The sequence below is a fragment of the Phocoena phocoena genome, chromosome 6 (assembly GCF_963924675.1).
Source record: "Phocoena phocoena chromosome 6, mPhoPho1.1, whole genome shotgun sequence".
In the NCBI taxonomy this organism is placed as follows: domain Eukaryota; kingdom Metazoa; phylum Chordata; class Mammalia; order Artiodactyla; family Phocoenidae; genus Phocoena; species Phocoena phocoena.
Window position 1 is genome coordinate 113,810,414 of NC_089224.1, and position 27,650 is coordinate 113,838,063.

At 53.8% G+C, this 27,650-nt stretch overlaps 1 protein-coding gene and 1 pseudogene across 2 annotated transcripts in view; one reads left to right on the plus strand and one right to left on the minus strand.

Annotated features, from left to right (window-relative positions):
• Window positions 1–27,650, minus strand: part of CAMSAP1 (calmodulin regulated spectrin associated protein 1) — a 53,347-nt gene that overhangs the window by 4,525 nt on the left and 21,172 nt on the right. The window contains exons 4-15 of one of the 2 annotated variants that reach the window (XM_065878690.1): window positions 20,766–20,846; window positions 19,838–19,870; window positions 17,479–17,620; window positions 9,115–9,254; window positions 8,932–9,028; window positions 7,276–7,432; window positions 6,727–6,818; window positions 6,097–6,181; window positions 3,087–5,466; window positions 2,048–2,184; window positions 1,714–1,922; window positions 1,322–1,424 (exon numbers count right to left, since the gene is read on the minus strand). In XM_065878690.1, coding sequence (XP_065734762.1) covers window positions 1,322–1,424; window positions 1,714–1,922; window positions 2,048–2,184; window positions 3,087–5,466; window positions 6,097–6,181; window positions 6,727–6,818; window positions 7,276–7,432; window positions 8,932–9,028; window positions 9,115–9,254; window positions 17,479–17,620; window positions 19,838–19,870; window positions 20,766–20,846 — 3,656 coding nt within the window. The remainder of the gene's footprint in view (window positions 1–1,321; window positions 1,425–1,713; window positions 1,923–2,047; window positions 2,185–3,086; window positions 5,467–6,096; window positions 6,182–6,726; window positions 6,819–7,275; window positions 7,433–8,931; window positions 9,029–9,114; window positions 9,255–17,478; window positions 17,621–19,837; window positions 19,871–20,765; window positions 20,847–27,650) is intronic. The other variant, XM_065878691.1, reaches the window with a different exon arrangement.
• LOC136124475 (uracil-DNA glycosylase pseudogene) lies at window positions 10,658–12,781 on the plus strand (annotated as a pseudogene).

Consider the following 27,650-nt stretch of genomic DNA (forward strand, 5'->3'; position numbering starts at 1 on the left):
GGCACATGAAGGGCCATCGGCCGCGGCAGGAGGCTGGCAGCAGCAGTGGGGAGCGCAGCCGATGCTCCCTGGAGAATACGATGACAGACTCGGGGCAAGACACAAAGACCCCACCCGCCTCGGGCACCAGATTGACCTCATCAGGGAAGGTTCGCCCTCACGCTCAGCCCTGCTGGCGTGGGAACCAGAGGACCCGGTTTGGGCCATCTGCACCGCTGCCAGACAAGGGACGGGACCCCGGGAAGGAAGGACAGGCAGAGAGGGCCGAGTCCAAAACCCCGGCAGGTCTCAAACGACTCTCCAATCCCTGGCAGGCCTGAGCCGCGTCCCTGCGGGGCCGTCTCCGCTGAGCGGGACACAGACGCTCACGCACGAGAGGCAGGTGCGGGCGCAGTCCGAATCCAACCCCGGTAACCAACCGCCTGGACAAAATTCCAACCAGAATCCCCGGGAGGTGTCCTCCACAAAGCCCCGGCGACAAGAAGCCACCAGACGTGTGGAGAGGCAGGACAACACTCATGATGAAGGATCCGAGGGGACCCTGCCTACCAGGAGGCCAAGCCCACCCGTGGAGGTGGCTGCTGAGGCCCGCGGGCAGAGGTTCAGTGCCAGCGACAGGGTCCCCGGGCCTCCGCCCAAATTACTCCTTAATCACAAAGGGAAATTCTCCAGCAGCCGTGGGAAAACAGCACCTTAACCCAAGTCAAAGCGACACACACAACTGGCTGCGCTGAGAAAGACACGTCCTCCTCTCTGGGGTGTTACCGCCAAACATGCACAGCCTGGACCTAATCCTGGGAAACCCACTGGGGGACGAGCAACAAAATAACTGACCCGTACTCGGCAGAAGCGTCAAGGCCCAGGAGGACAAAGGAGGGCGAGGGCCCGTGCTGGACAGAAGGGACACAGTGACTCAGGGCGACCGTGGTCCCGCACGGGCCTGGGCTCTCAAGGACACTCTGCCAATCGGCCATGGCGGGCATGGACTGGGGACCTAATGGCAGTGCTGGTTTGATGACTGTGGTGACACAAGCCAACGTCCTTGTTCAGAGAACGTGCGCTCCAAAGCGTTTAAGGATAAAGAGGATGCCACCAACTTACTCGTAAACGATTAAAAACGAAAACGCGTGCAGGGCCGGGAGGACAAGGGGACAGAGGACAAAAATGTCGAAACATTTCGCTAATCGGTGAACCTCGGTGAAGGGCAGTTGGCTCCTGTGACATTACTGCCATGGCTCTGGACGTCTGAAATTGCACCAAGATCACAGCGACAGAACCACTGCCCACACGGTGTCCCGCTGCACGGCACCCGGCCCCTTACCGCTGGGAAGGCGTGCCCCCCGAATGCACGCTCTCGGGCTCTGTGGTCGTTGCGGAGGCCAAGGACAGGCTGGAGCCCGACTGGGCCCGGCTCAGGTCATCCGCTGCCAGAGACAAGACAAGACAAGCTTTCGTGACACGCGTGTTTGGCCCGCCAGCCACCTGACCTGTCCAGCAGGAGAAAGAGCCGGGGGCCCGAAGCCAGCGGGACGCGGGGCCCCAGGCTGGGACCCTCCCCACGCGCACGGCTCCCACCCCCTGGGGACCCGGCGCTCAGTCCCAACCTTCCCTTCTGTGAAACGGGAGAGCCCCCTGCAGCCCAGCCTCGCGGCCTCGGGAGAGCTCCAGTGGCTCAGGGCCGCGAAGGGGGAGGGCCCCGCGCCGCGCGCTCACGTGGAGGGGTGCTCTTGGGCCCCGAATCGCTGCTGGGCTCCTCCCGGTGCACGGACTTGGGCCGCGGCTTCCGGGGCCTGGACTTGGGTTTCCCCAGGCCCTGCTCCTCCAGGATCTGCTGCTGCTTCCGCCGCAGGTACTCCTGCTTGATGAGCTCCCGCCGCGCCTTCTCCTCCTCCTTGCGGATCCGATCTTCCTCCGCTTTACGCCTGCGGGAAGGAGCGGCCAGGACGCCCTGGTCACGCCAGCGCCGCGCCGCGCCGCGGGAGGGGACGACAGACACGGCGGCCACGCCGACCGCGTGCGGTGCCCGCCAGGCACCCGGGCCACCTACCGTGCCTCGTCTCTCCTGAGCTCGACCTCCACCTCCAGCTGCTGCCTCCGCATGCGGGCCTCCTCGGCTTTGCGCTGCTGCTTCAGAAGGAAGGCTGCCCGCTTCCTGGCGAGCTCGTCATCCGCCTTCTGTTCGTCCTGCAGGGCAGACGCCACCTACAGCGCGGCCGGGCACGACCCCCGTGGGTCCCCAGCACTGCCGCCCCCGGCCCTCCACGCACCCCAGGAACATGAAACGCTTCCTACTCCTCGTAACTGATGGGTGAGCGAGCGTCTCTCTACAGACACGCTAAAATACAAACGGGAGTCAAACCGCGCCCTTCGAGGAGCATTTAGTCTGCTGGCACTGAACTCCGTTCGCCTTAAAAACTGCACTTGTATCTCCACAACAGGAGCCAAAACCCAGACGGGTCATTTGTCTGTTCCCAATTTAAGAGCACAAACGTCAGGCAAAGGCCGTGCGCGTCTCCTGAGAAGACGGCCCTCAGAGCTCCGCGGTGCGTCAGCCACCTCCTAAGTGCCAGGACAAAAGGAGACGCTATCAAGACAGAAGGGACTCTCACAACTCACTGCTCTCTCCTGAAGGAAACGCTACAAGAAAGGCGCTGAGAGAAACAAAAACGTTTCCTAAAGTTTCTACGCCCGCCGGGACTCTAACGGGGTGAAGCAAACCTTGGCCCAAAGGCCAAGTGCAGCCCGTGACCTGTTCTGCAGAGACTGCGAGCTAAGAATGTTTTTTCACTCTTAAACGGTTGGAAAACCATCAAAAGAAAAACATTTCGTGACACACGAGAACGAGTCAGAACTCCCATTTCAGGGCCCAAGGTCAAGCTCTGCTGGCGCACAGCCAGGCTCCCGCAAGCAGGCGCTCCCAGCGGCTTAGGGCGAGTTGGGTCCTTGCGGAGACCACGTGGCCACGAAGCCGCATGCGTCTCTCCTCAGCCTCCAGAGAAGAGGTTAGGTTCTCTGTGACGCCCTCACGACTAGGCCAGGGTGACGTGCCCGCCCACCACGTGACACAGACGCCACCAGCGCTTTACCTTGAAGAAGAAGCCGACCCCCGGCTTCTGGTCGCCCTCGCTGGCGAGGTCCGCGGAGCTGTGGCGGCCTTCCGTCCCCCCGTCATCGTCGGGGGCCTTCAGGTCGGAGAGGTCCACCTCGATGAGGCTAGCCTTGCTCCTCGGGGGCCCGTCCAGGGCCGCGACCCCCTTTCCCGGCCCGCTGAGGGCGGCGAGCCCCGCCCCCCTCACGCCGTCTTCCAGAGCCTCCCTGAAGCCCATCTGTTCCGAGGTGACGCTGGCATCCCTGGGGGAGGCCGAGACAAATGTCCGCTGGTTGTTCTCATCGTGGAGCCTGTAACCGGCGAAGCAGCACTCCTCGTGGGGGTCACTCCCAGGGTCGGCGACCCCATCCCAGCCCGGGTCAGAGGGCGTCCGGGGGGAGAAGGACCGTAAGCGCGGGGTGGCCTCGACACCAGGCGTGAGGGCCTTGCTTCGGGAGGAACCCTGCGCTCGCTCCTTCGGCACCTTCAGCTCGGCCGGTCTTCCCGAACGGGAATTCCGACCCGGACCGAGCCGAGGGGCCTTGCAGTGGCCGGCCAGGGCCGTCGGAGAGAGCGGCTCGCCAAAGTGTATGGCCCCCTTGACCGTGGGGTCCCGGGAGCCGTTCCTGGGGCCCGGCGCGGGCAGCGTGGGGGACGCGAGCAGCAGCTGTTCCTGCTGCTGGGAGACCCTGAGGATGGCCTGCTGCAGCGTGCTGATGGTCTCGTTCAGCTTCTCGATGGACAGGTCGCACTCGCCCAGGTCCACGCCCACGTCCACGCCCTCGACGGCCTCCAGGAGCACCGCTGACAGCACCTTGCTCCGCTCCAGCTCGGGGAGGGCGGCGGGGTCCTTGCGCTGATGCTGCTGGACCAGAGCCAGGTCCTGTCCGTCCAGGTCGGGGGGCCCCAGGAGGTCTCCCCCGCCCTCCTCCTTGCCAAGCAGGTCTCCCACCCGGGACACGCCATCGAGGTCGTCCCCGTCGTGCTGAGGGTGCCCTCCCGCCGAGGCCCCCGCTCTTGGTGGCCGAGGGGCGGCGTCGGCCCGGCCCCTCCTGACCACGTGCAGGAAGGCTGCCTTGCCCAGCTTCAGGCGCTGCCGCGCCGACAGCGCCTCCACCTTCTTCTTCTGCGCCTCGATGGCCCGGCGCTTCTCCTCCAGCTGCATGTGCAGCCGCGCCAGCTCGGAGGCCAGCAGGTTGGCCTGGTCCCCGCCCTGCCAGCCCGGGCTCTGCTCGCCCCTCTGCTTCCACGTGGTCAGCGGGGCCGGGCAGCTCTCCGAGGCGTCGGGCGTGGTCTTCTGGGAGCTGCTCGTGCTTGACTTGGTCTCGCAGCTGTTGAGCCTGTGAAGCTTCTTCTCGGCAAAGCTGGTCATCTTCACGCCCCCGCCGGCCACGGAGCCGCTGCTGAGCTGGCTCAGACACGGGCTGGAGCGGCCGCTGGCGTCGTCCTTGCCCTCGTGCTCCTTCACTTTCAGGTCCTCCTGCAGCTTCGCTGACTCCTCCTCCCCAGCATACCCAGCCCCCAGCACGGGGCAGTCCTCACCGGCGAAGGCCTGCTCGGCCCCCTCCAGGTCTGTGATGTCCGAGTCGGAGTCCTGCCTCAGGATGGCCCAGGCCTCCGGGCCAAGGGCGCAGGGGCTCTGCGCACAGCTCGCGGACAGCCTGCCCTCCACGTCCTCGTCGGCTCTGCCCAGGTGAAGGAAGAAGCCGTCGGCTGGCGGTCCCCAAGACGGCAGGCTGGAAACGCCGCCGGCCGGAGGCCCGCCACGGGCGTCCCCCGCTGCCTGCGGCCCCACCTCAGTGGGCACGGGGCCGAAGCCCGTGGGAAGCTCTGAACAGGAGATGGGGGTGAAAGTCCTATTCAAGTCTCGACTGACGTGACTGCCGGGCGCCTTCTTCCGCCCGGGAGGCTGGTGGCCCTCGCCGGACCTCCTGGACGTGAAGCCCCTCGGCCGCCCCTCTCCGCACTCATCCTCCTTGGTGACCGCCTGCTTCTCCTTGGCTGGCCTGAGCACGGCCGGCATCAGTGGCTCCAGGAAGAAACTGTCAGGTTGACTTTCTAAGGCATCCGCCAGCCTCTGGGGAGACCTGGCACCTGCCGTCAGGCCGGGCTCGGCGCCCTGGTGAGCCGCATCCGTCCTAACGACGGCCAGGAGCTCCTCACCCTCGTCCTCGATGCTGACATTGTTCAGAAGGCTTCTTCCATCGGTCCTGAGGGCCGCGGGCTGGGGCTGGTTCTGCGGGGTCAGATGAATGACGCTGGATGCCAAGCTGTCCTTGCTGATGGAGCGGGCCAGGCTGACGCTGTCGCCAGAGCCCGGGTCCACGTCGCAGCTCGCAGCGTGATGGAGAGCAAAGGGCGCTGGCTGAGACACAGGCCTGCAACATGGGGAAAGGAGCCATTGCACACGCCACGTCCCCACGCACGAGAGGCTACGCAAGCTCGCGAGTGACGAGAGCGTGAGTTAAGAAGAGAGAATCCAAATCTTACACACGGGAGACTTAAACAAACCCTGTCCCGGGCAAAAGAAAGCCAGAGAGCCTTTCAGTCCAGCAATTCTCAGACACTCTGGCCCAGCTCCCCTTAAAGATGCTGGGGATCCCAAAGCGGGTTTATGGATTCATCAATATTTGTCACTTCAGAAATTCAAGCTGAGATCCTTTCAAAATGATTAAAAATTCCCCTGAGAAATCTATCCCATGAGCAGTGGCCATATTTTCTAAAACAGACCCGTGCAGAGTATAAACAGGGGGATCATTCACATTCTTGCAGACCTGACACCTGGCTGCATGCTTGTGTCTGATCTGATTCAACCCGCTGTGATCCCACACCTGGCGAGGCCCTGAGAATGGGAAAAGTAGTGACATCCCGGCGTTGTTACGGATCTAATTCTGACCTCCAGGGGACTCCGTGGGGCCCAGGGGTCCTTGCACCGCATCTGGGGCACTGCTCTGTCAAGACTAACGAACACGTCAAGTAGAAATGTATTTGAAACGCGGGTAGGTCACCTGTTTTTTTTTTCTGTCCACGCTACTGATGCCCCTCGGGGCTGACCGTCGACTCGGGTTAAGGAATTAGATCGGTGTCGCTGGTCTGCAGTTGGAGGAAACAGTTTATGTTCAGCATGAAGTAACTGATTTTATATCATTTGAAATTCTGTTACTATAATAACCATTTCTCAAGGAAATGCACCGTAACTCAGTACCCCAAAACTGCTACGGAAGGCAAGTAGCCACAATACAAAAAGTTTTCGTAGTTTCCATAACAGGCAGTGTGTAATTCAACCGTGATCACGGCCATGAAAATAATCAGAGTGCTAATTACACGTCGATATCAATTAAATGACGTCAACGCCCACTGAGATAACGAGCGGATGTCAACGTATAAGCTCTTGCGGCAAAAGACAACAGTAATTTTCTGTGTGCTCCGTGTGATTCATTATGTCTCAGTGACATTTTCACTGTAACGACTATGAATTCTAAGGTACGTCAATAAAGGTCAAAACAAATTCTGCCACAGTCTTCTCAACTAACATCACTACGTCATGCTGAGTCTATTTATTTTGAGAGCCATGATATTAAGGAACTCCAGCGAGAGGGATGGGAAACAGCCCGCAAAGGGGAGACGGCGCTTCTTACCAGCGGGGTCCTCTCCCTGCACTGTCTTTTGCTGTTTCTGTCTCAGTGGCAACAACGGATGCGATGGGCTAAAGGCAGAGGCCCCTTTCCCCCTAAACAGAGAAAGGATGGGAGAGAAAAATCACTACCTCATCAATCTTCAAGTTCAAAAACAAAGGCGTGAGAAGCTATGGAGACCATCACAAATTCACGCCAACCTGTAAGAAGTTCACAGGTTCCTTGGGAAAATTAACTATTATAAAAATGAACCAAAAATGCGCCAAGAACTTCAAACTTGGGATAAACATCCAAACTGCAGCTAGGGGATGTACTGACCTCTGGTTACGGCCTGTAATACAACAGGTTTCAAGCTTTCACAGTAAATTCAAGTTCGCTTTAAGGCTACCCTGCTCGCCTCCGGGGGAGCAGGGGCCACAGGAGGCCCTCTCACTACCTACTCCGCACAGGCCTGCCATCACCCCTGAGAAAAGGTAATCCCCACGGGAACTGTAAACCAGCAGGAAGAGGGAGGCCGGGTGGCGGCTCTGTCCCGAGAACAGACAGACTTACAGGAGCTCAGGCTCTTCGAGGTGCAGGTGGTGCAGCTGGGTGGGGGGCTGCGGATCGGCTGGGCTCGCCGCCGCGGGGCTGCCCAGGAAGCTGCGCTTGGTGGCGTTGGAGATGGGAACAGGAGGCCGAGTGCTTCTGGGGTGCGATACTGATTTAGCTGCAGAAACAATTTTATAGAAATAGTTATTAACAGTTACAACACTAGCAAGAAGACTCTAAAAAATAAATCCGTTTTTTGTAAGCACTAAAGACCCAACTTTTTTACCGGAAACCAAAACTTCTCCAAAAAACTAAAATGGGTTCAAGGTCAACAAGTGTATTCTGCAATGAATACGACAGATATTATACCAAAATGAGTACTAAGATCAAAAGACCAACACAGAGTAGAAGAGCGAGCACCAGGACTGGAGGCTGCGTCTCGGCGCCGGGGCCCTGGGGGTGCAGCCGCCGGGACACCTTGCCGGCCAAACCCTCAAGGCGGCAGCTGCCTCAGCTGCAGAGAGACCTGGTCTCCTGAGCCCAGCCTGTGACAGCACCTCAGTGGTCACTTCAGCTCAGGCCCCCGTGGGGTCAGGTGAGGAGATCAGGCCCAGCCCGAAGCTCCAGTCTGAACAGGGACCCCACCTCTGAGGCTGCTCCCCAGAACGCTGGCCCGAGACAGTGCCAGGGACAGTCCCGGCAGCAGGAACCAGACTCCAGGGCCAGACCGCTCACTGCCCGGGGGTCTTACGTGAGGGGAGCCACCGAGGTTCTCAGGGGCAGGGGAGCACGCCTTGGCCACTGCCCCGAGCCCTGGCCGTCTGGGCGTCTGCTCTGCCGGTGCGGCGGGGGTGTGTCTGTGTCACTTTCTGTTTCAATCCCTGACGAGGCTGAGCACCCTTTCATAATGCCATTAGGCACCCGGAGTCCTGCTTTCACGAAGCACCTGTTCAAGTCTTTTGCTCTTTTTTTTATTGGTTTGTCTTTTTCTTCTTTTGGTATGTTCTGGACACTGTGTGTCTGCTGTAGGTATACGACAAGGATCTTCTACCCCTGGTAGCTACTTGATTTCCTTTTTTTTTTTTTTTTTACTCTTTTCATCATCTTTTAATGAAAAAAGGCCTACATTTTAATGTGGCCAATGATCAATCTTTGCCTCTGTGGCTAAGATTTTTATATTCTTTGTAAGAAATCACAAGGACATGAAAACATTCTCCCGTATCATCTTCTTAAAGTTTCGGAGATTCTCAAGGCTGGCAGATCGTTTTACTCTGTGCTAAGACACATCTTTTTCTGCCTTGTTTTAGGGGCAAAAAAGTCAAAGCTGTGGAGGGTGAGGACTGGCATCGCGGACTAGAGCACTTCCCGCCCGAGGTCCGTCAGAATCACCTGGAACCTTCTCTCCAACGTCTCCTGCTCGCCCTTGGATCCTGACGCTGCAGGGCCAGGACGGACCCCCAGCTCACAGTCTGGAGGAGCTCACAGTCTGGAGGAGCTCTGACCACCACAGCGCACCAGACGGGGGCCCAGACGGTGACAGCGCTCTGTCCTCCCAAAAGAAACCACTTAAACACCACTGTCGCACAAAAACCAGGAACCAGTTAAGCGCACCTTCCGAGTGCTGTGCCACGACTCCCTTAGAGGAAACAGCTGTCACTTACGGAGTTTGTCACTCACCATCTTTCAGTTCCTGCACATCCCTGGGCTGAACAAAGTCTGGTTTGACATTCTCAAACCACCAGAAGAGCTCGGCAATAAAAACCATAACGTTTGGCTAAAAGGAAAACGAGAAATCAAGGACACAGTGAGGAGCTTATTCGCACAGGCTTTAAAAATGTGTTTTTAATAAGTCGTTATTACCTTCAACACTAAGGGAGCGTACAGCATATCTTCTAGAGTGAGATAAAAGCACTTGTTCAGATACTCATTTGAGAATTCTCTCAGAAGCCGAATATTATACAGACTGTCCGCCATCGACGTTACCTCTTTCAAGCATATATCTAACAGATGAAAAGAAAACTGCAATTTATTAGAAAGACATTCTGCTTCATAAGTGTGTGTGCGCGCACATACACTGGTGTGCGTGTGTGTACACATACATACAATTTTCAACTGGAAAACAATTTAAATAAAGGTAGAGGTGACATTTAAAAAGGTACAACAAGTATTATAAATGATGTTAAACATAGAAAGAAAACACTCGAGAAAAAGGAAGAATCTCCAGGACCTGAATTCAATTGTTAACATCTAAAAGGTATACAATAATTACCTGAACTTTTAAGACTGGGCTTCCAATAGGAATAGTAACAATCCCCTTTCAGTTTATAAAGGACCTGGCGGCATCAGGCCACTTAACATCTAACCAAGCCCCTTTCCCCCATCCCTCGAGGGAGGTTATCTCCGTGGCTGGGGGAGGGGAGCATAAAACAGGAAGTGTCAGGCTTATCCACAGGGAAGCACAGGAACACTGCAGATCACAGAACTCAGGAGCTGTGCAGAGCACAAGCCCTCCTCTGCTGCCCGCCTGCACCTGTAGCAGGACAACTGCCCGTTTTACGCCGCTCTGCAGGATGCCAGCCCCTCACCCAGAGAATTTCAGCGCAGACACCCGCACTGGGCGCTGAGCAGGCTCCGTGGGGGGAGGTGGGCCCGGCCTCAGACAGGAACCAGTAGAACACCTAGATACCACTCCTGACTAAACTGGAGGTAGCTATACTGATGACTTAGCTTTGCCTGTAAATAAATAAACAGGACTGAGGAACATCACTTATTTTAAAATAACTTCACTCCCAAGAGGAAATCGTTTTCAGCGATTTAGAAATCTCACGCGCACACGGGATTCACAGCATCCGGGATCTACGTACGAATTCTGTCCTAGGCAGCGATGCCCCAGCACTACGGATTCTCAAGAGAAAACTTCTATAAGCTGAGTAACTAACTGCGTACATTTATATTGCTAAGAAATGTTTCTTTTCTAAAATTCAGATTATGAAACATTACAAATGTAAGGAACAGACTCCCGTGTACCCTCAACCCAGATGGGACGAACATTAACATCACACCTTCTCCGATCCAGACCTTACTTTCTTTCAGTAACAAAGCATCACAAGAGGTGAAGCCCAGCTCCCCCCAAGGCAACCACTCTCCTCAAGCCCCGTGACCTGTCTCGTGTGGGTGCCTTTACCACGTATGGTCTCTGCCCATAAATCCTATCAACAGTGCGCTGCTGACCTGGCTGTCTTCAATTTACATTCATGACAACAAACCGCCCATCACGTTGCAGCCTGTTATCTTCCCCAAACTCGGAACTACGTTTCCAAATTGTTCTGCGCTGCTGTGGGCAGATTTCAGTCACTCATTTTAACAGCGATCTAGGATTCCACAATTTTCACTAGTACGTAAAATGTCAGAAAAACCAAACTTGCACGCCGTCTGCGCTGGCGACCCTCCCAGAAGGGGCTGCAAGCTGCACTGCCCACACCTGACATCGCCCGGCCACGTCCCACCCCGCCACGCCCCCGGGCCTCTCAGCCGGGCCACCCCGCTGGGCCCGCTCTGCCTTCCTGCAGTGGTGCGCCCCCCCCACTGCCGCGGGCTCGCCCTGACCTCCTCCTCTGGGAAAAAGCTGTTCTTGTTTTGCCTCTGGGCTGTTCACCTTTTTCCTACCGATTTGTAGGAATTCTTTTTGTATTATGGTTACAAAACAATTGTGTGACAATCCTTTGTCCATTTATATCTGTTGCAAACACTTTTTCATGGGTACAGCTTTTACCACTTAGTTTTGTCTATGATGTTCCTCTGTCACCACAGTGAATCTTAATATGGTTAAATACAGGAATCTTTTCTATTACTTGGCTATTTTGTAAGTTAAATAATCCATCCCAACACCAATGTCATAAAAATATTTTCTTTTCAAAGTTTTTAAATTCTGCTTTTCCGGTTTATGTCTTTCATCCAAGGAAGAGTGTTTGGCTCATGTGGGGTGGAGTCTCACTGCATCTCCCCCCCACAGATGGCGCTTTGCCCCACATTCTGCGCTGGCCAGTCCCCCTTGCCCTACAAGCTGTGGGCCACGCCAGGCCCTGGGGTCCCACAGAGAGTCACTGTTCGGACCTCTCTGCATGGCTCCCCTGCACTTAGCGGATGTAAAGTTAAACAAAACTTGGTCTTTGCAGAGCAAGTACCCCATATTCCTCTTCTTCAAAATCACAACTTGTCTGAAATCTGGGACAAAGCAAGAGAACGATGAATGTCATGGGTCATAACCCGTTGCGTGAAGTAAGAATCCACGAGGCCATCTTGATACAAATCACCACGCGGATAAATAACGACAGAGGAGAGGAGAGCAGAGCAGCCCTCTGCACAGGAGTGCTGACCCACCAGAGAACAAGCAGCAGAGCTAGAAACTCCCGACAGATGCCAATGCTGGGGTGAAAGCGCGACGAGAGACCAAAGCCACTCCCCTATCACTAGTCGGTCATAAAGCAAAGAGCGGTGATCTCAGAGGAGGAAGCCAACGCACGCCACCTGAACCCAGGGACCATCCCTGCGGCATCATTCCTGCTGGAAACCCAGGCCCTGAAGGCCACCAGGAGGGAACGCCGGGCAAAGCCAAACAGGGGACAGTCAACCAACTAAGCGACCTGCATGCCTGGAAAACGTCAAGGGCAAGAAAGGCTGGGACTCAGCTCCAGGTACAGGGAAGCAGAGATGGGACCCTCAACAGGGTGGTGATGCTGGGCCAGAGCCTGGATTGGACAGAAGAAAACGACACCAGGGGCTTCCCTGCTGGTGCAGCGGTTAGGACTCCACGCTCCCAATGCAGGGGCCCAGGTTCGATCCCTGGTCAGGGAACTAGATCCCACACGCATGCCGCAACTAAGAATTCACAGGCCACAACTAAGGAGCCCACCTGCTGCAACTAAGAGCCGGCACAACCAAACAAATAAATAAATGATAATAAATAAATATAAAAAACAAAGAAAGAAAGAAGACCACAGCAAGCCCTAAACCAAGTCTTCACACGGACCCAAACCTGCGACCTGAGACGTGTGAAGGCCGCCACCCTGGGACAAGATCCACGGCGTGGACCCCATCAAGCCCACGGGTTCTGCTTCAGTGTTCAGAGACCTGGCCCAGACCTGGCCCAGACCCGCGCAGTCTGGGAAACACTTATAAAGAGCTGTCCGCAGACACGACGGTTTTGTTCATCCTGGTCACGGAGGTTTACCTAGATGGGCCAGCGAGGTGCTCTCCAGCTCACTGCTGCCCTCACCGCCCAGCACATCAGGCCAGTTCTCACACAGGCTGGGAGCACCTCACCGGCACCGTTGCATCCTGGCTCAATCCAACTGCGAGAGGCCTCGTCTCTGGGGCTCCTACGTTCAGGAGAAAGGCAGTGCCACAGACCGCGCATCCCTCCCCGCGGCCGGTGCACAGAGGGCTCCTTGGGTGCAGACATTTCTCTAAAATCAACGCGCTGCTGCCCAAGGCCAGCGAAGGGCCCGTCAACTGGAAGGATCTGTGACCGTGACCCCGGGAGAGGTCCTCTGAGCAGTTTTCTAGAAGTTGCTATCCAAGTATCCATCAGTGACAAAGTCAAATTGAAAACATAATTTCCCTGGGAATTCTTTTTAATACTTATTCTATCTATCTATCTATTTATTTGGTTGTGCTGGGTCTTAGTTGCAGCAGGCGAGCTCCTTAGTTGCGGCACGTGTGTTCCTTAGTTGCGGCTCGCCAGCTCTTTAGTTGTGGCATGCAAACTCTTAGTTGAGCTATGCGTGTGGGATCTAGTTCCCTGACCAGGGATCGAACCCGGGCCCCCTGCACTGGCAGCGTGGAGTCTTAACCACTGTGCCACCAGGGAAGTCCCCTCCCTGGCAATTCTTAAGCACCCTGCACAAGGGAACACAGTGTCCACGGAGCAGCCATGAGTCAGGCTGCCAGGAGTGGCCAGAAGTGGCAAAGCTCCCCTGAGACCTCGGCCTGGAGGACGCCGCCCACGGCTCCAAGTTCCTGGCAGGGAGATGAGGTCGAACACGCTGGACTCTCCTCCTCTTCGTTACTACTTTTACGGGTAAAGCAGGGAGACCAGCACTCTTTGGGCAGGGCCAGCTGCTACTAGTTTTCACCTGGTAGGTTAAACTGCAGGTCTGAAGGTGTCGGGTGTCTTCATTTGGAAAAGGCCCCCTTCGCCCAGCCTGCATTCCCATCTCGGTCAGGTACACTGACCCGCGATCTTTCACAGAGCCCCCAGGAAGCCTGAGGACATTCTGCAAGTGCTCAGAAATTAGGGGTCAATTTCCCGACTGTAGTCGAGGTGAAAATCGCTAAGGAACTGTCCTTGGTGGGAACCTCCACCGACAGGCAGAGGCCGGGGAACGCGACTGGGTCCTGTTTGTGCAGTTATCGGGTATTTCTAGGGATAAGCTGTGCAAGTTGAACAGGAAGAAGGAGACAGGTGGATTTTTTTTAAGAGGAGATGCTTTTCTCCTAGGTGCATCCCGCGTTGAGGTTTCTGAGCCAGCGCTGACTGCCAATGCTGGAGTTTGGCTGTTTTGGATTGAAATCCCTTGGGGAATTTTTTTTTTTTTTTTTTGCGGTACGCGGGCCTCTGACCGTTGTGGCCTCTCCCGTTGCGGAGCACAGTCTCCGGACGTGCAGGCTCAGCGGCCATGGCTCACGGGCCCAGCCGCTCCGCGGCACGTGGGATCCTCCCGGACCGGGGCACGAACCCGCGTCCCCCGCATCGGCAGGCGGACTCTCAACCACTGCGCCACCAGGGAAGCCCGAATTTTACTTTTTTAAAAAATACTTATTCAAGTGTGCGTTTTTTTTTTTTTTTCACAGACAATCTTTATTAGGTGTGCGCCTCCAGCTTAGATCCTGTTGGAGATGCTGTTTTGCTGTTAGGTGGGTTAAAGGGTTAACCCTGGGTGAGTTTGGTAATAAAAGGTTGTTGAAGTTTAAAAAAAAAAAAAAGAATGTGTTTGTTCTCCAGTTATTCCCAACTAGCTCAGGGAGAAAGAGCACAAACGTGACAAGATGTAACGGCTGGAAAGTCTGGGGACAAGAGTGCATCAATTCCTGCACCTTCTCTGGAAAAGTAAACTCACATCGAAATAAAGTCTCCAGGACTTCGCTGGTGGCACAGTGGTTAAGAATCCACCTGTCAATGCAAGGGACACGGGTTGGAGCACTGGTCTGGGAAGATCCCACAGGCTGCGGAGCCACTAAGCCTGCGAGCCACAACTACTGAAGCCCGCGCGCCTAGAGCCCGTGCTCCGCAACAAGAGAGGCCACCGCGATGAGAAGCCCGCGCGCAGCAACGAAGACCCAATGCAGCCGAAAATAAAAATAAAGTCTCCAAAACAACCATTTTGTCCCTTTGGCCTCCAGTCTTCCACATGAATGTTTACATTCCCTCGTCAATTTCTGTAAAAAGGACTTGCAACAACTGCATGAACAATCAGGGGACATCACAATTTTTATACTGCTTCTTGGCATCCAAGAATATAGTTTAAATCCCACCCGACGGCAGAGTTCATGATTTTTCCCACGGTCCCACGTCTTTTTGTTGAGTTTATTCCCCAGCACTACAGACAGGTCTTCTGTGGGTCCCAACGCTCACCAGGAGCTGGCACCGTGCCCGGGGCAGGTGGACAGAGCCACCCTGCCAGGGCTGGGGCTACGGCACCCCCTCCCGTCCCCGTGACTGCAACAGTCCGGGGTCGAGAACCTCCGTGGGGTCAGAGCACGTCAGCGGCAGGCCAAGGGCATCCGTCACAAACGGGCAGTGGCTTCTAACAGACCTTGGTCTGTGCCTCCTGAGATGAACAGGAGAACACGCTCAGCCATTCAATTCTTGTTTTCTAGAACTTTACACAGGATTTTCAACCCATGCTAAGAAGGAAAGAGAGCCTATGCCCTTCCTCCCATGCTCTGCTCCTCGTGCCGGAATAACCCCGGCAAATAGGACCTGCACGTCTGCTCCGGAGCCCTCCCGGGACGCTCGGCTTGGCCTCCTGCACCCCTCTACTCTGCTCCTCCACCAGGCGGCTTGTCCAGAGCCCAGGCGGGCCGTCCTCTTCAGGACGGGACCTGCAACTCAGCCTGTCTCCTCCATGTGTTGGGGTGATTTCTGACCAGAGGGGAAAGACTACTCTTTATTTTTCTTCCTTCAGCTTTTTTGGGTTTACTTCTATGTTCCTTTCGAATGCGCTGAGATCAACCTGGTTCATTAATTCTTAAATTCCTTACTGTCCAGACTATGCACCGAGGCGACGTTTCCCTTCACCTGTCACCCTGAGCCGCGTCCTGTGGGTTCTGGCATGTACGCCGTTCATCCATTTAATTCAACAAATACCTGATCAAATTTGTCCCAGACGCTATTTTAGACGGTCGGGATGTATCAGTGAACAAACAGACAAAAACGCCTGCCCTGACAGAGCTCCCACTAGAAAATTCCACTGTCATTTCTACTTTGATCCGTGAACTATTCTGAGGTATCTTCTTTGGTTTCTGAGCACTGACAATTTTAAAGGTTTGGAGAGATACGCTGCATGTCTTTGCTACTGACTTCTCGTTTTACTGTGCTGTGAGGAACTATCAATCCTCTGCAATCCGTCGAGGTTTCTTCCGTGGCCTGAATCAAGCCCACTTTTGTAAAGGCCTCCAGGCTTCCTCGTTTTAAAAGAGCACGACCCCTACGAGCCGGTGCGCTGGGCCCAGCCTGCGTCCGTGTGTTCAAGGCCCCTCTGGCCTCACTCTGCCCTCACCTGCTTCCTCAGCCTGGTCCCGCAAGGCAAGTCGTGAGCCTGGCTCCCGTCACTCCACCCTGTGGTTCTGTCGTTTTTAAAGCCCCGTGTTGACGTTCCGCTATTAGGCGCAATGAGCTTCGACACTCACATCCTGCTGTGGGTTTTCCCTTCCTCGGTAGCACAGGCTCTCTGTCCCTCGTAGCTGTTTTTGTCTCGAGACCCCGGAGGACAGGTTAGAGACAGGCTGGACGAAGCCCGAGGCAGGACTGCCTACCCACACACGCAGCGGGCGGAGGGCCGAGGGGAGGGAGCCCCGCGCGCTCGAGCGCCCCGCACGTCGGCATTTTAAACACCCTGCGCTCGCATTCAGGGCTCTTCCTCACCCAGGTCTGTCCGCGGCGCCTGCCGGCCTGGTGGTGGCAGGGCCCCTTCTCTGCGGGTCTGGCGGACCCTGGCGGCAGCCGCGCTCCCACACGGCAACACTCTGCTCTGAGTCCCGCCGAACGAGTCCTGGACCCAAACGAACTCGCCTGGGACGCAGCCCGGCAGCTCACTTCCTCAGGAAAGACCTCCGCCTCCGCCCCGAGACGAGCCTCCTGGGTCTTCCCTGGCCGCGGGGGAGCCTCCCCAGTCCTTTCCAGGGCCCCGGTTACAGGTCTCAGCGGCACACGGCCCAGGCCGCACGGGGACAGAGGCCTGACGGGCCCGGGGCCGGCACGTGCCAATTTGGGGGTTTTCAATCACAGATGGAGACCCCCTCCTGGAACCTGAGCCCCCCTTTCTTTCAAGGTCAGCTGTGTGCTTTAGAAACTACAAAGCCCAGCACTTCCGCACTTGGATCAGAAGCAGGACCGACGTCTGCTCAGCGCCGGCAGCGAGTCTGACGGACGCTCTACGTGCGGCCAGCGGTCGGGGCATCCGTGGGCCTCACACCTCCCTCCCCCAGAAAGAAGAGGACTCAGCGAAACCTACATCAGAGCTCCTGTCCGCACGGCCGTGGACAGGTGTCCGGCGCCATGCTGCTCACGGCATCACCCGCACCTCTCCCCGCGGCCAGGCGTGAGCACCTCAGAGACACACGACACAGTGATACCAACACCGAGCCCACGTGAGTCACTCACGGCTTGGCAACAGATGGGTCTGCGCTCATTTTCCTAAACCACATTCTAGATGTTTTAAATCAACTAGAGTAGGGCTGACGGGCTCTCGACCGTTCTGAGACTGAAGTACAGTCACCAATATTTAACACGTTACCCAAATATTTCCAAGTCCCGTTTCCCAGCGGAGAAAACTGGTGGAGGCTAAAGACAAACACGCCACCGTCAGAGCTGCCCGCCTCTGCACTTCCCCGGCTGGCACTAAGGACTCAGGGCGACTCCCCGGGGTTCTGACCGTCCGGATCAGAGCATCCTAACGGCCTCCTGAGCCTCGGGTCCGTTCCAGAGGCACGCGCTCCACTCACCGTCCAGCTTCATCTGCTCCGGGCAATAGTAATGGACCACGGCCAGGAGAGCAGCCCCGTGGCTGCCGTCCCGCATCAGGTCCTCCAACAACGGGAAGTAGGGCGGCTGCCTCGCTGACAGGTGCTCTCGGCGGTAGCGCACCTGCGGTGGAGAAAAGGGAAAGGGTCACTACGCACGAGGTGCCGTCACTGCCGCCTACGTCACGTCTAGAGTTAACAGGAGTCCTGCGGGACGATGTTTAGAACAGCGGCGATCGCGTGGGAAAGCCCCAAATGTCTGGATTTCACAGTCCGCCTGGGACGCGTGTCAAGATCCAGGGAACTGGGCTTCGCGGCCACACTGGGTGACAGCAGTTAGCTGCTAAAGACACCGGCCGTCTCACTCTAAAGGGCCGGGCACACCCAGGGCAAGGAAGCAGCACACACGTCTACACTGCCAGAGGCCGGCGCACCATCGGCGGATGAGAAACAAGTTAAACAGCGAACAGCCGACGCTGGGAAGACCCACGTCACTGTTACTTTCCTCAGATTACCAGCATTAACCTTGGCCATTGTGAAGAGCACGAAGCAGCACTAACAGAGTTTGAGAAAATACCCAAAACCAGGTCAGACGGAACGTCGTCTGATCCGTCAGCCGGCCCCTCCGTACGTGCACGGAAGCGTCAGGAACCTGAGTGCTGTAAGAAACAGGCGTGCTTCAAGGTTTCTGTGCTTCTGCCTCTACAGGAAGCCACGTGCACGGTGCTCTGAGCCTCCCCGCGCCCCTGGGCACTGCCCCTGGAGCTGGGCCTCGCTCACGAGCACAGACACACAGGCCGCCAGGGGACCGCGTCCTGTGGCACAGGTGAGCCTGGCATCTCCTGCAGCCGCGCTTTCTCCAGGGGAGGAGAACACAGTGCCAGCTCGAGGGAGAAAACCCGCCACCCGTGCTGCCCGCTGTGGATCTCCGCGAGCCGTGCAGGAGAGTCAACCCAAAGGAAGGCGCCCCGGCAAGAACGCAGTGTGCGCACAGCGCCGGCATCTGCACGGAACACGCCTCACCCGTGCACGTGCAACGCACGCCACTAACGCTGGCCTCGACGTGGACTTTAACTTGTTTCTCGGGCCGCCGTGCCCAGGGGCCAGCCTTGGGGCTCCCGCATGCAGAGCCCGAGGCACACGCCGGGCCAGGTCTCCACACACACAGACAGCACGCGGGCCGAGCACGGCATGCAGGGAAGCAGGTGGTTTTGCGGCTGACGATGGATGGTGTGCGTTTGCATCAGGGAAAGTGCTGAAGCCCTGGGTCGGGGGAGCCGGTGCCACCCCTCGAGGGGACCCTGCTCCAAACCCCCAGCAGCCTAACAGTCACCCCGCTACCGATGAGCCAGACATGCGCTCAGGCGGCCACGGTGACCAACTGCTAGGAGGAAACCTACAGGCGCTCTGCTCTCGGCCACATTCTCCAGTTTCTACACGAAGTCTCATCTGAAACCCCACTTCCTGGAGGACACCTGCATCTCTGACTGTGTCCTCACTACAGCTCATAACTGCTTTTAACAGTTCTCTCTTTGGCCTTCAGTTTTCGAGAAGTTAAGAGATATGTAAATATGCATAAAAATGCTTACCCCCTCTTTGTTATTAATATATTTCAAAGAGAAGCAAAATTACCCATCAGCTACAAAGCAGACTCTATCACTGCTCACGCGGATCCCACTGACAGTTTTATATCCACAGTATCTCCTTTATGATGGAATTCTAAGGATAATTTGATCCAAATAATTAAACTAAAGGATGAGGCAAATAAAGGAGCCTTCAAAAAGATTTGTTCTCCAAAACTTCATTTTAAAATGCACCACTTGGAGCACCAGGTATTTTTCCGTGGGAAACAGTGTAACGAACTGGTTCTGCTTCCAGAACAGGTCACCAGGTGGAGCACAGCCAGAGGTGCAGACCAAACCACCATGGACCGTAACGTCAGGAAGGACAAGTCCAAAGGGGAACCTGGCAAATTGGATGATTTGTCACCCCTGCTGGTACCTATCAGAAAGGAGAATACAGCCTGTCATTGACCTTGAAGTTCGTCATATAAAGAAGTTAACTATGTGTCCAAAGAAGACACTGTCTGCAAGTCTACCTAAGAAACCGGGCAAAACCACACTCTGGGTGTTGGCTACAAAATGCACCTTAGGGCTCCAGAGGGCCTTGTTACGGTCTACTCTGCCCAGAACCGGGCCATCACTGCCCCGCGGGAAATGCAACAACACCACCAAGGAGGACATTCAGACAAACGGTCACGAGCAGTCTGCAATGGAGGCAAGTGGTTGTGGCGGGACGGCCGTCTGGACGGCAGCTGGGCGCACGCGCGGAGCTCACTTACGGGCACTAGCTTCCAGTACCACTTGGAGGGAGACTGCTCGGGAGGCGAGGGAAGGAAGGCAGGAGAGGAGGTCAGCGCGGCAGGCGCACGCGTGGACAGACGAGACACACACCTGCACGCCACGTTCACACGAGAGGCGGGGCGTCCCTCTGCGCTAGCAGATGACCGCAGGGGAAGCTCCCAGGCACCTCTACGACACTGGCCTCTGCGGGGGCAAAGACTACTCTGGAAACTCCGCACGGGCCGGGCACCAAAAAGGACAGGAGCCAACCGCCATTTGGGGAGGGGCTCAGCGAGCCGCCCACGCCCATCTGAGGAAGGGGGGTGGCTCACGGAAGCGTGGCCGGGATGAGGTGCCCACGGACAGCATCCCCGGGGTCCAGGTAAGAGAGGGGAGCAAGGGGACAGTCGCTCATCCCGCAGCCCAGGGGCCCGCAGCCCAGGCCAGGCCACGTCGTACACGCGTTTGAAGAACATGGATTCAGTCACACACGTGCTCGGCCAAAAAATATAGTAATAATCAGGTCACACAGGACGTTAGTGGGTCATTTCACTGGACACGTGACATTTACCCGCCTGAATCCCACGCTGGGCGCACAGTCCGTGAGGGCTCCAAGGGGACCTCTGGCTGCGGGCAACCCCCCCACCCGCCATGCTGACTTCACCCCGGGTGACCCTACGTCCCTTCCTCTGGAGCTTCCGACACCTCCCACCTCTCCCCCACCCTCCCAAGTTCAACACTAGGCTGCCCCTGCCTGGGAGAAAGGGCAGTGGCCACCACGCCCTCGCCACCAGGGCCGGGCCCAGGGCACTCGCTCCCTGCTTGGTGAGAACAACGAACAAGCACAGAGCACACACAGACACAGTTCTTTAAAACGGGAGCAACGCTAACTTGGTGCGTTCCAGAGAAGTGAAATTTACCCTTTACCTTTTGATGAGCTGGACTTTCCAATAACTGCTGTTTTAACTTAACTTCTTTCTCTGTTATCTCTCTCATTTTAAGATTTACCTAAAGTAGAAGAAATTAAATGCATTAAAAAGGCAACTGAAATTGATTTCCAACAGTGGTGTGTACATCCTTCCAGCACCCACCTTACTTGTTTGAACTCAGGCTGGCTCTTAGATGCAGGTAATATTTAGACCCATGACACGCATGCAGAAATACATGGATTCCCTGTGACCTGTGGTTCGACACAGAGAGCAAGGAAGGCCCTCACGCCCCACAGCACCCGCGTGATGCTTTCCACCTCACGACAGGATCGGCAGCCTCAGCGCTGAGTGTCCCCGGTGCACGGGCAGCCCAAGTTCACCGCCACTACCAGCGAATACTGCTGATAACACGGTCTGGCTGAAAACCCCCGAAGCCTAACAGGTGCTCGCACATTCCCTGACCACCAAAATAGCGCTAAGAACTGTCATGAGACACTCGCAAGCAATTAATACAGCTGCTCGGAAATAATCAAAATTGCAATTATAAAATAATAGCGTGGAGAAAAACACTCATCAATGTTAACAGGGACATGGTCAAAGCTATAATCAGATGAAATGCCACAGAACTGAATGTCTTCTCATTAAACAAGAATAAAGGTAAGTGAAATCTGGCACATCAAATCAAGAATGTAGAAAATTTGTTTTTTAGAAGAGAAAGACAAAAGAAAAATCAATGTTGATAAGTTTTAAAATAAATGAATTACGGCTTCCCTGGTGGCACAGTGGTTAAGAATCCACCTGCCAATGCATGGGACACAGGTTCGATCCCTGGACCGGGAAGATCCCACGTGCCGCAGAGCAACTAAGCCCGTGCATCACAACTACTGAGCCTGCACTCTGGAGCCCGCGAGCCGCAACTAACTGAAGCCCGCGTGCCCAGAGTCCGTACTCCACAACAAGAGAAGCCACCGCAATGAGAAGCCCGCGCGCTGCAAAGAAGAGTAGCTCCCGCTCGCCACAACTCGAGAAAGCCCGCGTGCAGCAACAAAGACCCAACGCAGCCAGAAAGTGAAAAGATAAAATAAATGAATTAGAATAGATGGATGGATGGATACGTGATAAAGCAAGTATTGTAAAAAAACGTTCACTGTAAAATCTAGGTGGTGGATACAGGGTGTTCTCTGTATAATTCTGTCAACTTTTCTGCATGTTTAAAATTTTTCACAATAAAATACTAGAAGTTAAAAATTTTAGAAAATTCGTTTCTGCCATAAACTAGATACCTTCCTAACATGGAAAGGATTTTCTGACTGGATTGGTGATGCTATGAATCATTGTAATTTTTGATACTGTATCATGAAATGTGACGTCGGGAAGATCCACACCACTCAGCAAAACAATTTTCCCAATGACAAGGCATGGCCTTACAAAATCGTGAGTAACAGGACCAGGAAAAATGTAAGGAAGGTTTTAATACAACAGAGTACAAAAAGTTCACTGGGGGCTTCCCTGGTGGCTCAGTGGTTAAGAATCCACCTGCCAATGCTTGGGACACAGGTTCGATCCCTGGTCCGGGAAGCTCCCACATGCCGCAGAGCAACTAAGCCCGTGTACCACAACTACTGAGCCTGCGCCCTAGAGCCCGTGAGCCACAACTACTGAGCCCACGTGCCACAACTACTGAAGCCCGCGCGCCTAGAGCCCGTGCTCCGCAACAAGAGAAGCCACCGCAATGAGAAGCCCGCGCACTGCAAGGAAGAGTAGCCCCCGCTCATCACAACTAGAGAAAGCTCCCGTGCGGCAACAAAGACCAAACGCAGCCAAAAAAACGAAAAGTTCACTGGGCTAGTATCTAGATTATATAAAAGAATCGTTGCAACAATAAAAAGACGAATAATCCAATTTTAAAATGGGCAAAGGATGTGAACAGACATTTCTCCAAAAAAGATCTACAAATAGCCAATAAACACATGGAAAAAGGTTTCCCATCATTACTATCAGGGAAATGTGAATCTAAACCACAATGAGATACCATCTCACACCCTCCAGAATGGCTCGAATCAAAAAACCAGAAAATGAGTGTTAGCAAGGACGTGGAAAACTGGAAACCTCTGGTGTTGCTGGGGGAATATAGACGGTGCAGCAGCCGTGGAGACAGTCTGCCAGCTCTTCACAGAGTTAAACACAGAGTTCCTGTGCGACCCAGCAATTCCACCCCTAGATATAAACCCAAGAGAAGTGAAAACACAGCCACACAAACACTCGTACTTGAATGTTCACAGCAGGAGTCACGATAGCCAAAAAGTGGAAAACACACATGCCCACCAGCTGAGGAATGGCTAAACAAAACTCAGCATATCTGGACGATTGAGCATTACTCAACCATAAAAGGAATGCGGTACCGATAGGTGCTACAACACGCACGACGTGAAAATATGCTACTTGAATAAAGTCAGAGACAACAGGCCACGTACTGCAGATTTCATTTAAATGAAATGTTCAGAACGGCCAAATCCGGAGAGACAGAAGGCAGAGGAGCGGCCACCAGGGGCTGACGGGGAAGGACTGCGGATGGCACCCGCGTCTCTTTCTGGGTACGATAAAAATGTGTGCAATTGGCGGTGACACCTGCACAACCTGGTGAGTATCTTAAAATCCGCTGAACCGTACACTTTAAAACAGTGAATTTTACAGCATGTGAATTATATCTCAACTTTTTAAAAAAGTTAATTGGTGGGCTTCCCTGGTGGCGCAGTGGTTGAGAGTCCGCCTGCCGATGCGGGGGACGCGGGTTCGTGCCCCGGTCCGGGAGGATCCCACGTGCCGCGGAGCGGCTGGGCCCGTGAGCCATGGCCGCTGAGCCTGCGCGTCCGGAGCCTGTGCTCCGCAACGGGAGAGGCCACAACAGTGAGAGGCCCACGTCCCGCAAAAAAAAAAAAAAAAAAAGTTAATTGGTAACAGTTTCAAATTCCGTATTTCAGTTAACCTTCAAGAAAATAGCACTTGTCAAGTTTTGGTATAGAATCAAAAAGAGATGTGCATAGCTAACTGAAAAGATTATGAAAGCACTGTCCCCTCTTCAACTACGTATCCACATGAAACCAGACTTTCTTCCTTTACATCAATAAAAACAACATATTGAAGCAGATGACATGCAAAGGCAGGTAAGAATCCAGCTGTCTTCTGGTCAGCCAGACGTTAAAGAAACTTACAAAACTGTACAACACCACCACCTGCTCCGTTCTTGAGGATACAGTTATTTTTCATTACAAACACATCGCTTACATTAACGTGGAATGAGCTGTTGCTTTTAAGTGAATTAATAAATACTTTTAAATGTTCCTGTTTTTAATTTCTGATACAGTAAATATTGAGAGATTTTCTAAAAATTCTTTGAGGGTCACGGTATTTAAGAGTGTAAAGGGGTTCTGAGACCAAAACGTTTGAGAACTCTTCATCTATACAAGGGAATGAAGAGCAATAAAAATGGGAAATACGTGGATAAATATTGCTAACCATTTTTAATTACTTTCAAAGATAACTGGCTGTTGAGGGTGAAAGTAACTTATCTGGGGCTGTAATGAAATGAATGACAACAGTGGCACAAAGGCCAAAAGGGGAAAAGACATTTCTGATCTTATTTGTGAAATGCTATCACTTTATTTGAAGGCAGACTGTGAAAACCTGACGATGAAATTTGTAAACCCTAAAGCAGCCCCCCCCCAAAAATACTGGAGATGAAATGGAGTAGTAAAAACGCCGAATCCAAAATACGCCAGAAAAGAAGGAAGACAAAGAAAAGATATAGAAAGGAGACAAGATGTAAAACCCAGACGTCTCCATAATCACACGAAATGCATTAAGTTGGACACTCCAATGGTAAGGCCCAGGCGGACTACAGGGTCCCCATAAGAAACTCGCTTTAAATAGAAAGACAAGTCGTGCACACACTGGCCATGCCAAGGCCGGAGGCAAGGACTGTCACCTGTGATAAAGAGACATTTCACGACCACAAAAGGACAGAAAAATCCTAAACACGTATAAATGTCACAACAGACGAAAAATACACAAAGCAAAAACTGACACGACCAAAAGGTAAAACAGACAGAATCACTGCTGGAGATGAACTCTCCTCCCTGGGTGAGTGACTGAGACTCCAGCGATGCAAACACACCCAAACCAACCTGAACTGACACTCACAAAGTACTCCCCGACAACAGCAGAACACGCGGGTTCAAGTGCACACGGAACACTCTGCAAGACCACGCAGTGGACCACAAGTCTCGATAAGTCCAGAAGGACTGAAATGAAACCACACAGACTACGCTCTCCGAACCACAACAGAATTTGAAACCAAAACACTAAGGTACCTAGAACCACCCCACCTCCACACATATGAAAACTGGACTACAAACTTCTAGATAATCCACTGCTAAAACGAGAATTCGCAACTAAAACAAAATATTTTAGAGAATGAAGAAAACCACAACATATAAAAACGTGCAGTGTAGCTAAAGCACTGCTTAAAGAGGAATTATCAACTTTAATGTTTATATTGAAATGTAGAAAGGTGTAAAAGAACTGATCTTCTACTCTTAACTAGAAAGGAGAGAAAAAGAAATTCAAAATAAACAGAAAGAAAAAGAATAAAAGCAAGACGACGAATTAAATAGAAAATTGGAGAAATCAACAAAAACCGAAAGCAGGTTTTTTAGAAGATTAATAAAAGTTGATAAACCAGACCAACAAAGGGAAGAAAAAAAGAAATCAGAGAGCAGGAAACGAGAAGGGACATCACTACAGATCATAATACACTAAAAGGATGATAAAGAAACATGAATAGGCCAATAGAGTCAAAAATTTAAATAAAGTTGACAAATTCCTTAAAAGTCACAAAATTAAACAGAAATCCTAAACACCTTATAAGTACACTAAAGAAACTGAAGTCATAATTAAAACCTTCCAAGGAAACTCCAGGCCCAGATGGCTTCACCACTGACTCCAACGAAGATTTAAGGACAAAATAATACTAGTAACACTAGTAATACAAAAAGTGTTTCACAGAATGAAGGAGGGAACACCTCCCAGCTCTTTTTTTGACACCCGCATTATCCTGACACCCAAACAATAAAAACACATGACAAGGATATATACCTTGGAAAGCACTGGATCCCCAAATCTTTATACACATAAAACATTCTTGAAACTCATTAAGACAAACAACCTCATTAAAAACTGGGTAAAATACGTGAACAGACACCTAACAAGATACACAGAAACATCTTTAGTCATTAAAGAAATGCAAATTACAGCCATGACACGCCTCTACACATCCACCCAAACGGCTGAAACCAAAAGACTGACGATACCAAGTGTCAGCGGAACGGGGAACACTGGAATTCTCCTGTCTTGCTGGTGGGAGTCTAAGATGGCACAGTCACTTCAGAGAACACCTGGACAGTTTCTTCTAAAGGCAAACTGATCGTCATGGGACCCAGCAACTCACTCCTAAGTATTTACTCAAAGAAATGAAAATGCAATCCACACATCAAGACTTGTGCACAACTGTTCCCAGAAGCTCTATGCGTAACAGACAAAACCAGAGACAGCCCGTCAGCAGGTGAACGGACAAACAAAGTGTAGCACATTTGTGCAGTGGAACCCTACCGAGTTTCAAAAGTACCAAACTACTGATGGACACAATGACAGGGATCGACTTCAAAACCACGGTAGTCAGTGAAAGACACAAAAACAGAGTACATACCACGTGACTCCATCTAACTGCAAACGAGCACAGAGGAACTGCTTTCGGATGACGGAAACGTTACCTTGATTGCGAACGCTAAACACGTGTAGTCACCTGTCAACACTCAAGGGACTGGGTCCATGTATCGTACATAAAACATGTTTGGGCAAAGCTGGGGAGTTTCTTAGTAAAAGACTCAAGCTGCTGGCTGAGCGTCAATAAAAACTAAAGCGCCGCAGCAAGGTGGTTCGTGGGAAAACTCCCGGAACACAGAGGAGATGACCCAGCCACACTCACACAGGACGAGGACGCCGGCGGATGGCTCGGTGGCGCCCCCAACCCCAGGGAGCGATTTGGGTCCCCGGGGTGACGATCACCCGAGGAGGGAGGGGCTGGTTCAGAGGGCGTGGTGTGGGAAGGGTAAGCTGCGGCCTTTCTGGGCAGGGCCCGGGGTGCACTGCAAGGACGCGCTCCCCACACGACGCGCAGAACGGGGCAGCAGCTGGGCTGGCCCAGTGCCAAGCGGAGGGGTCTCTAAGCGTCTCAGGTGGCAGGCGTGCCATCCAGTCTGCGGCAGGACGGGCCCCCAGATCGATGCCACACAGCAAGAGAAACTCAGAGGCCACCTGACAGGCCTGCCCTGCGAATCCAGAGATGCTGACGGGGATGAGGGCACCCGCACGCGGAGCCCAACGTGAGAAGCGACTCCCTGGAAAGACCCCACAGGAGAAAGGCAGGCCGGGGCAGGTGTGAGGGGGGCTCACACCTGCCTCAGGTGTGCGCACACAGCCGCAATCCTGGGAACACGGAACCTAGGGTCAGAGTTTCCAAGAGACTTCAGATCTTGTTAGACATCTAAGATTGACGCTGAAGAGAAAACTCACCAATGTCAAACCTCCCCAGAGCCCAAACCTCATTAAACGTGCAGCAGTTTTCTGGGGAGAGAAAACACATCAGCGTGAGGATGGAGGGAAGGTCTCCAGGCCTGGCTGGAAGCCTGTCAGGCGACAGCGTCCACAGTGGAGAGGCCGCGGGGAGCTAAGGTCCCATCACAGCTCAGGGAAGGCGCGTGAGCAGAGACCCTCCGAAGGCACAGAGGCGGGAGCACGTCTCACCCTGCACCAGAGGATCCTCCCC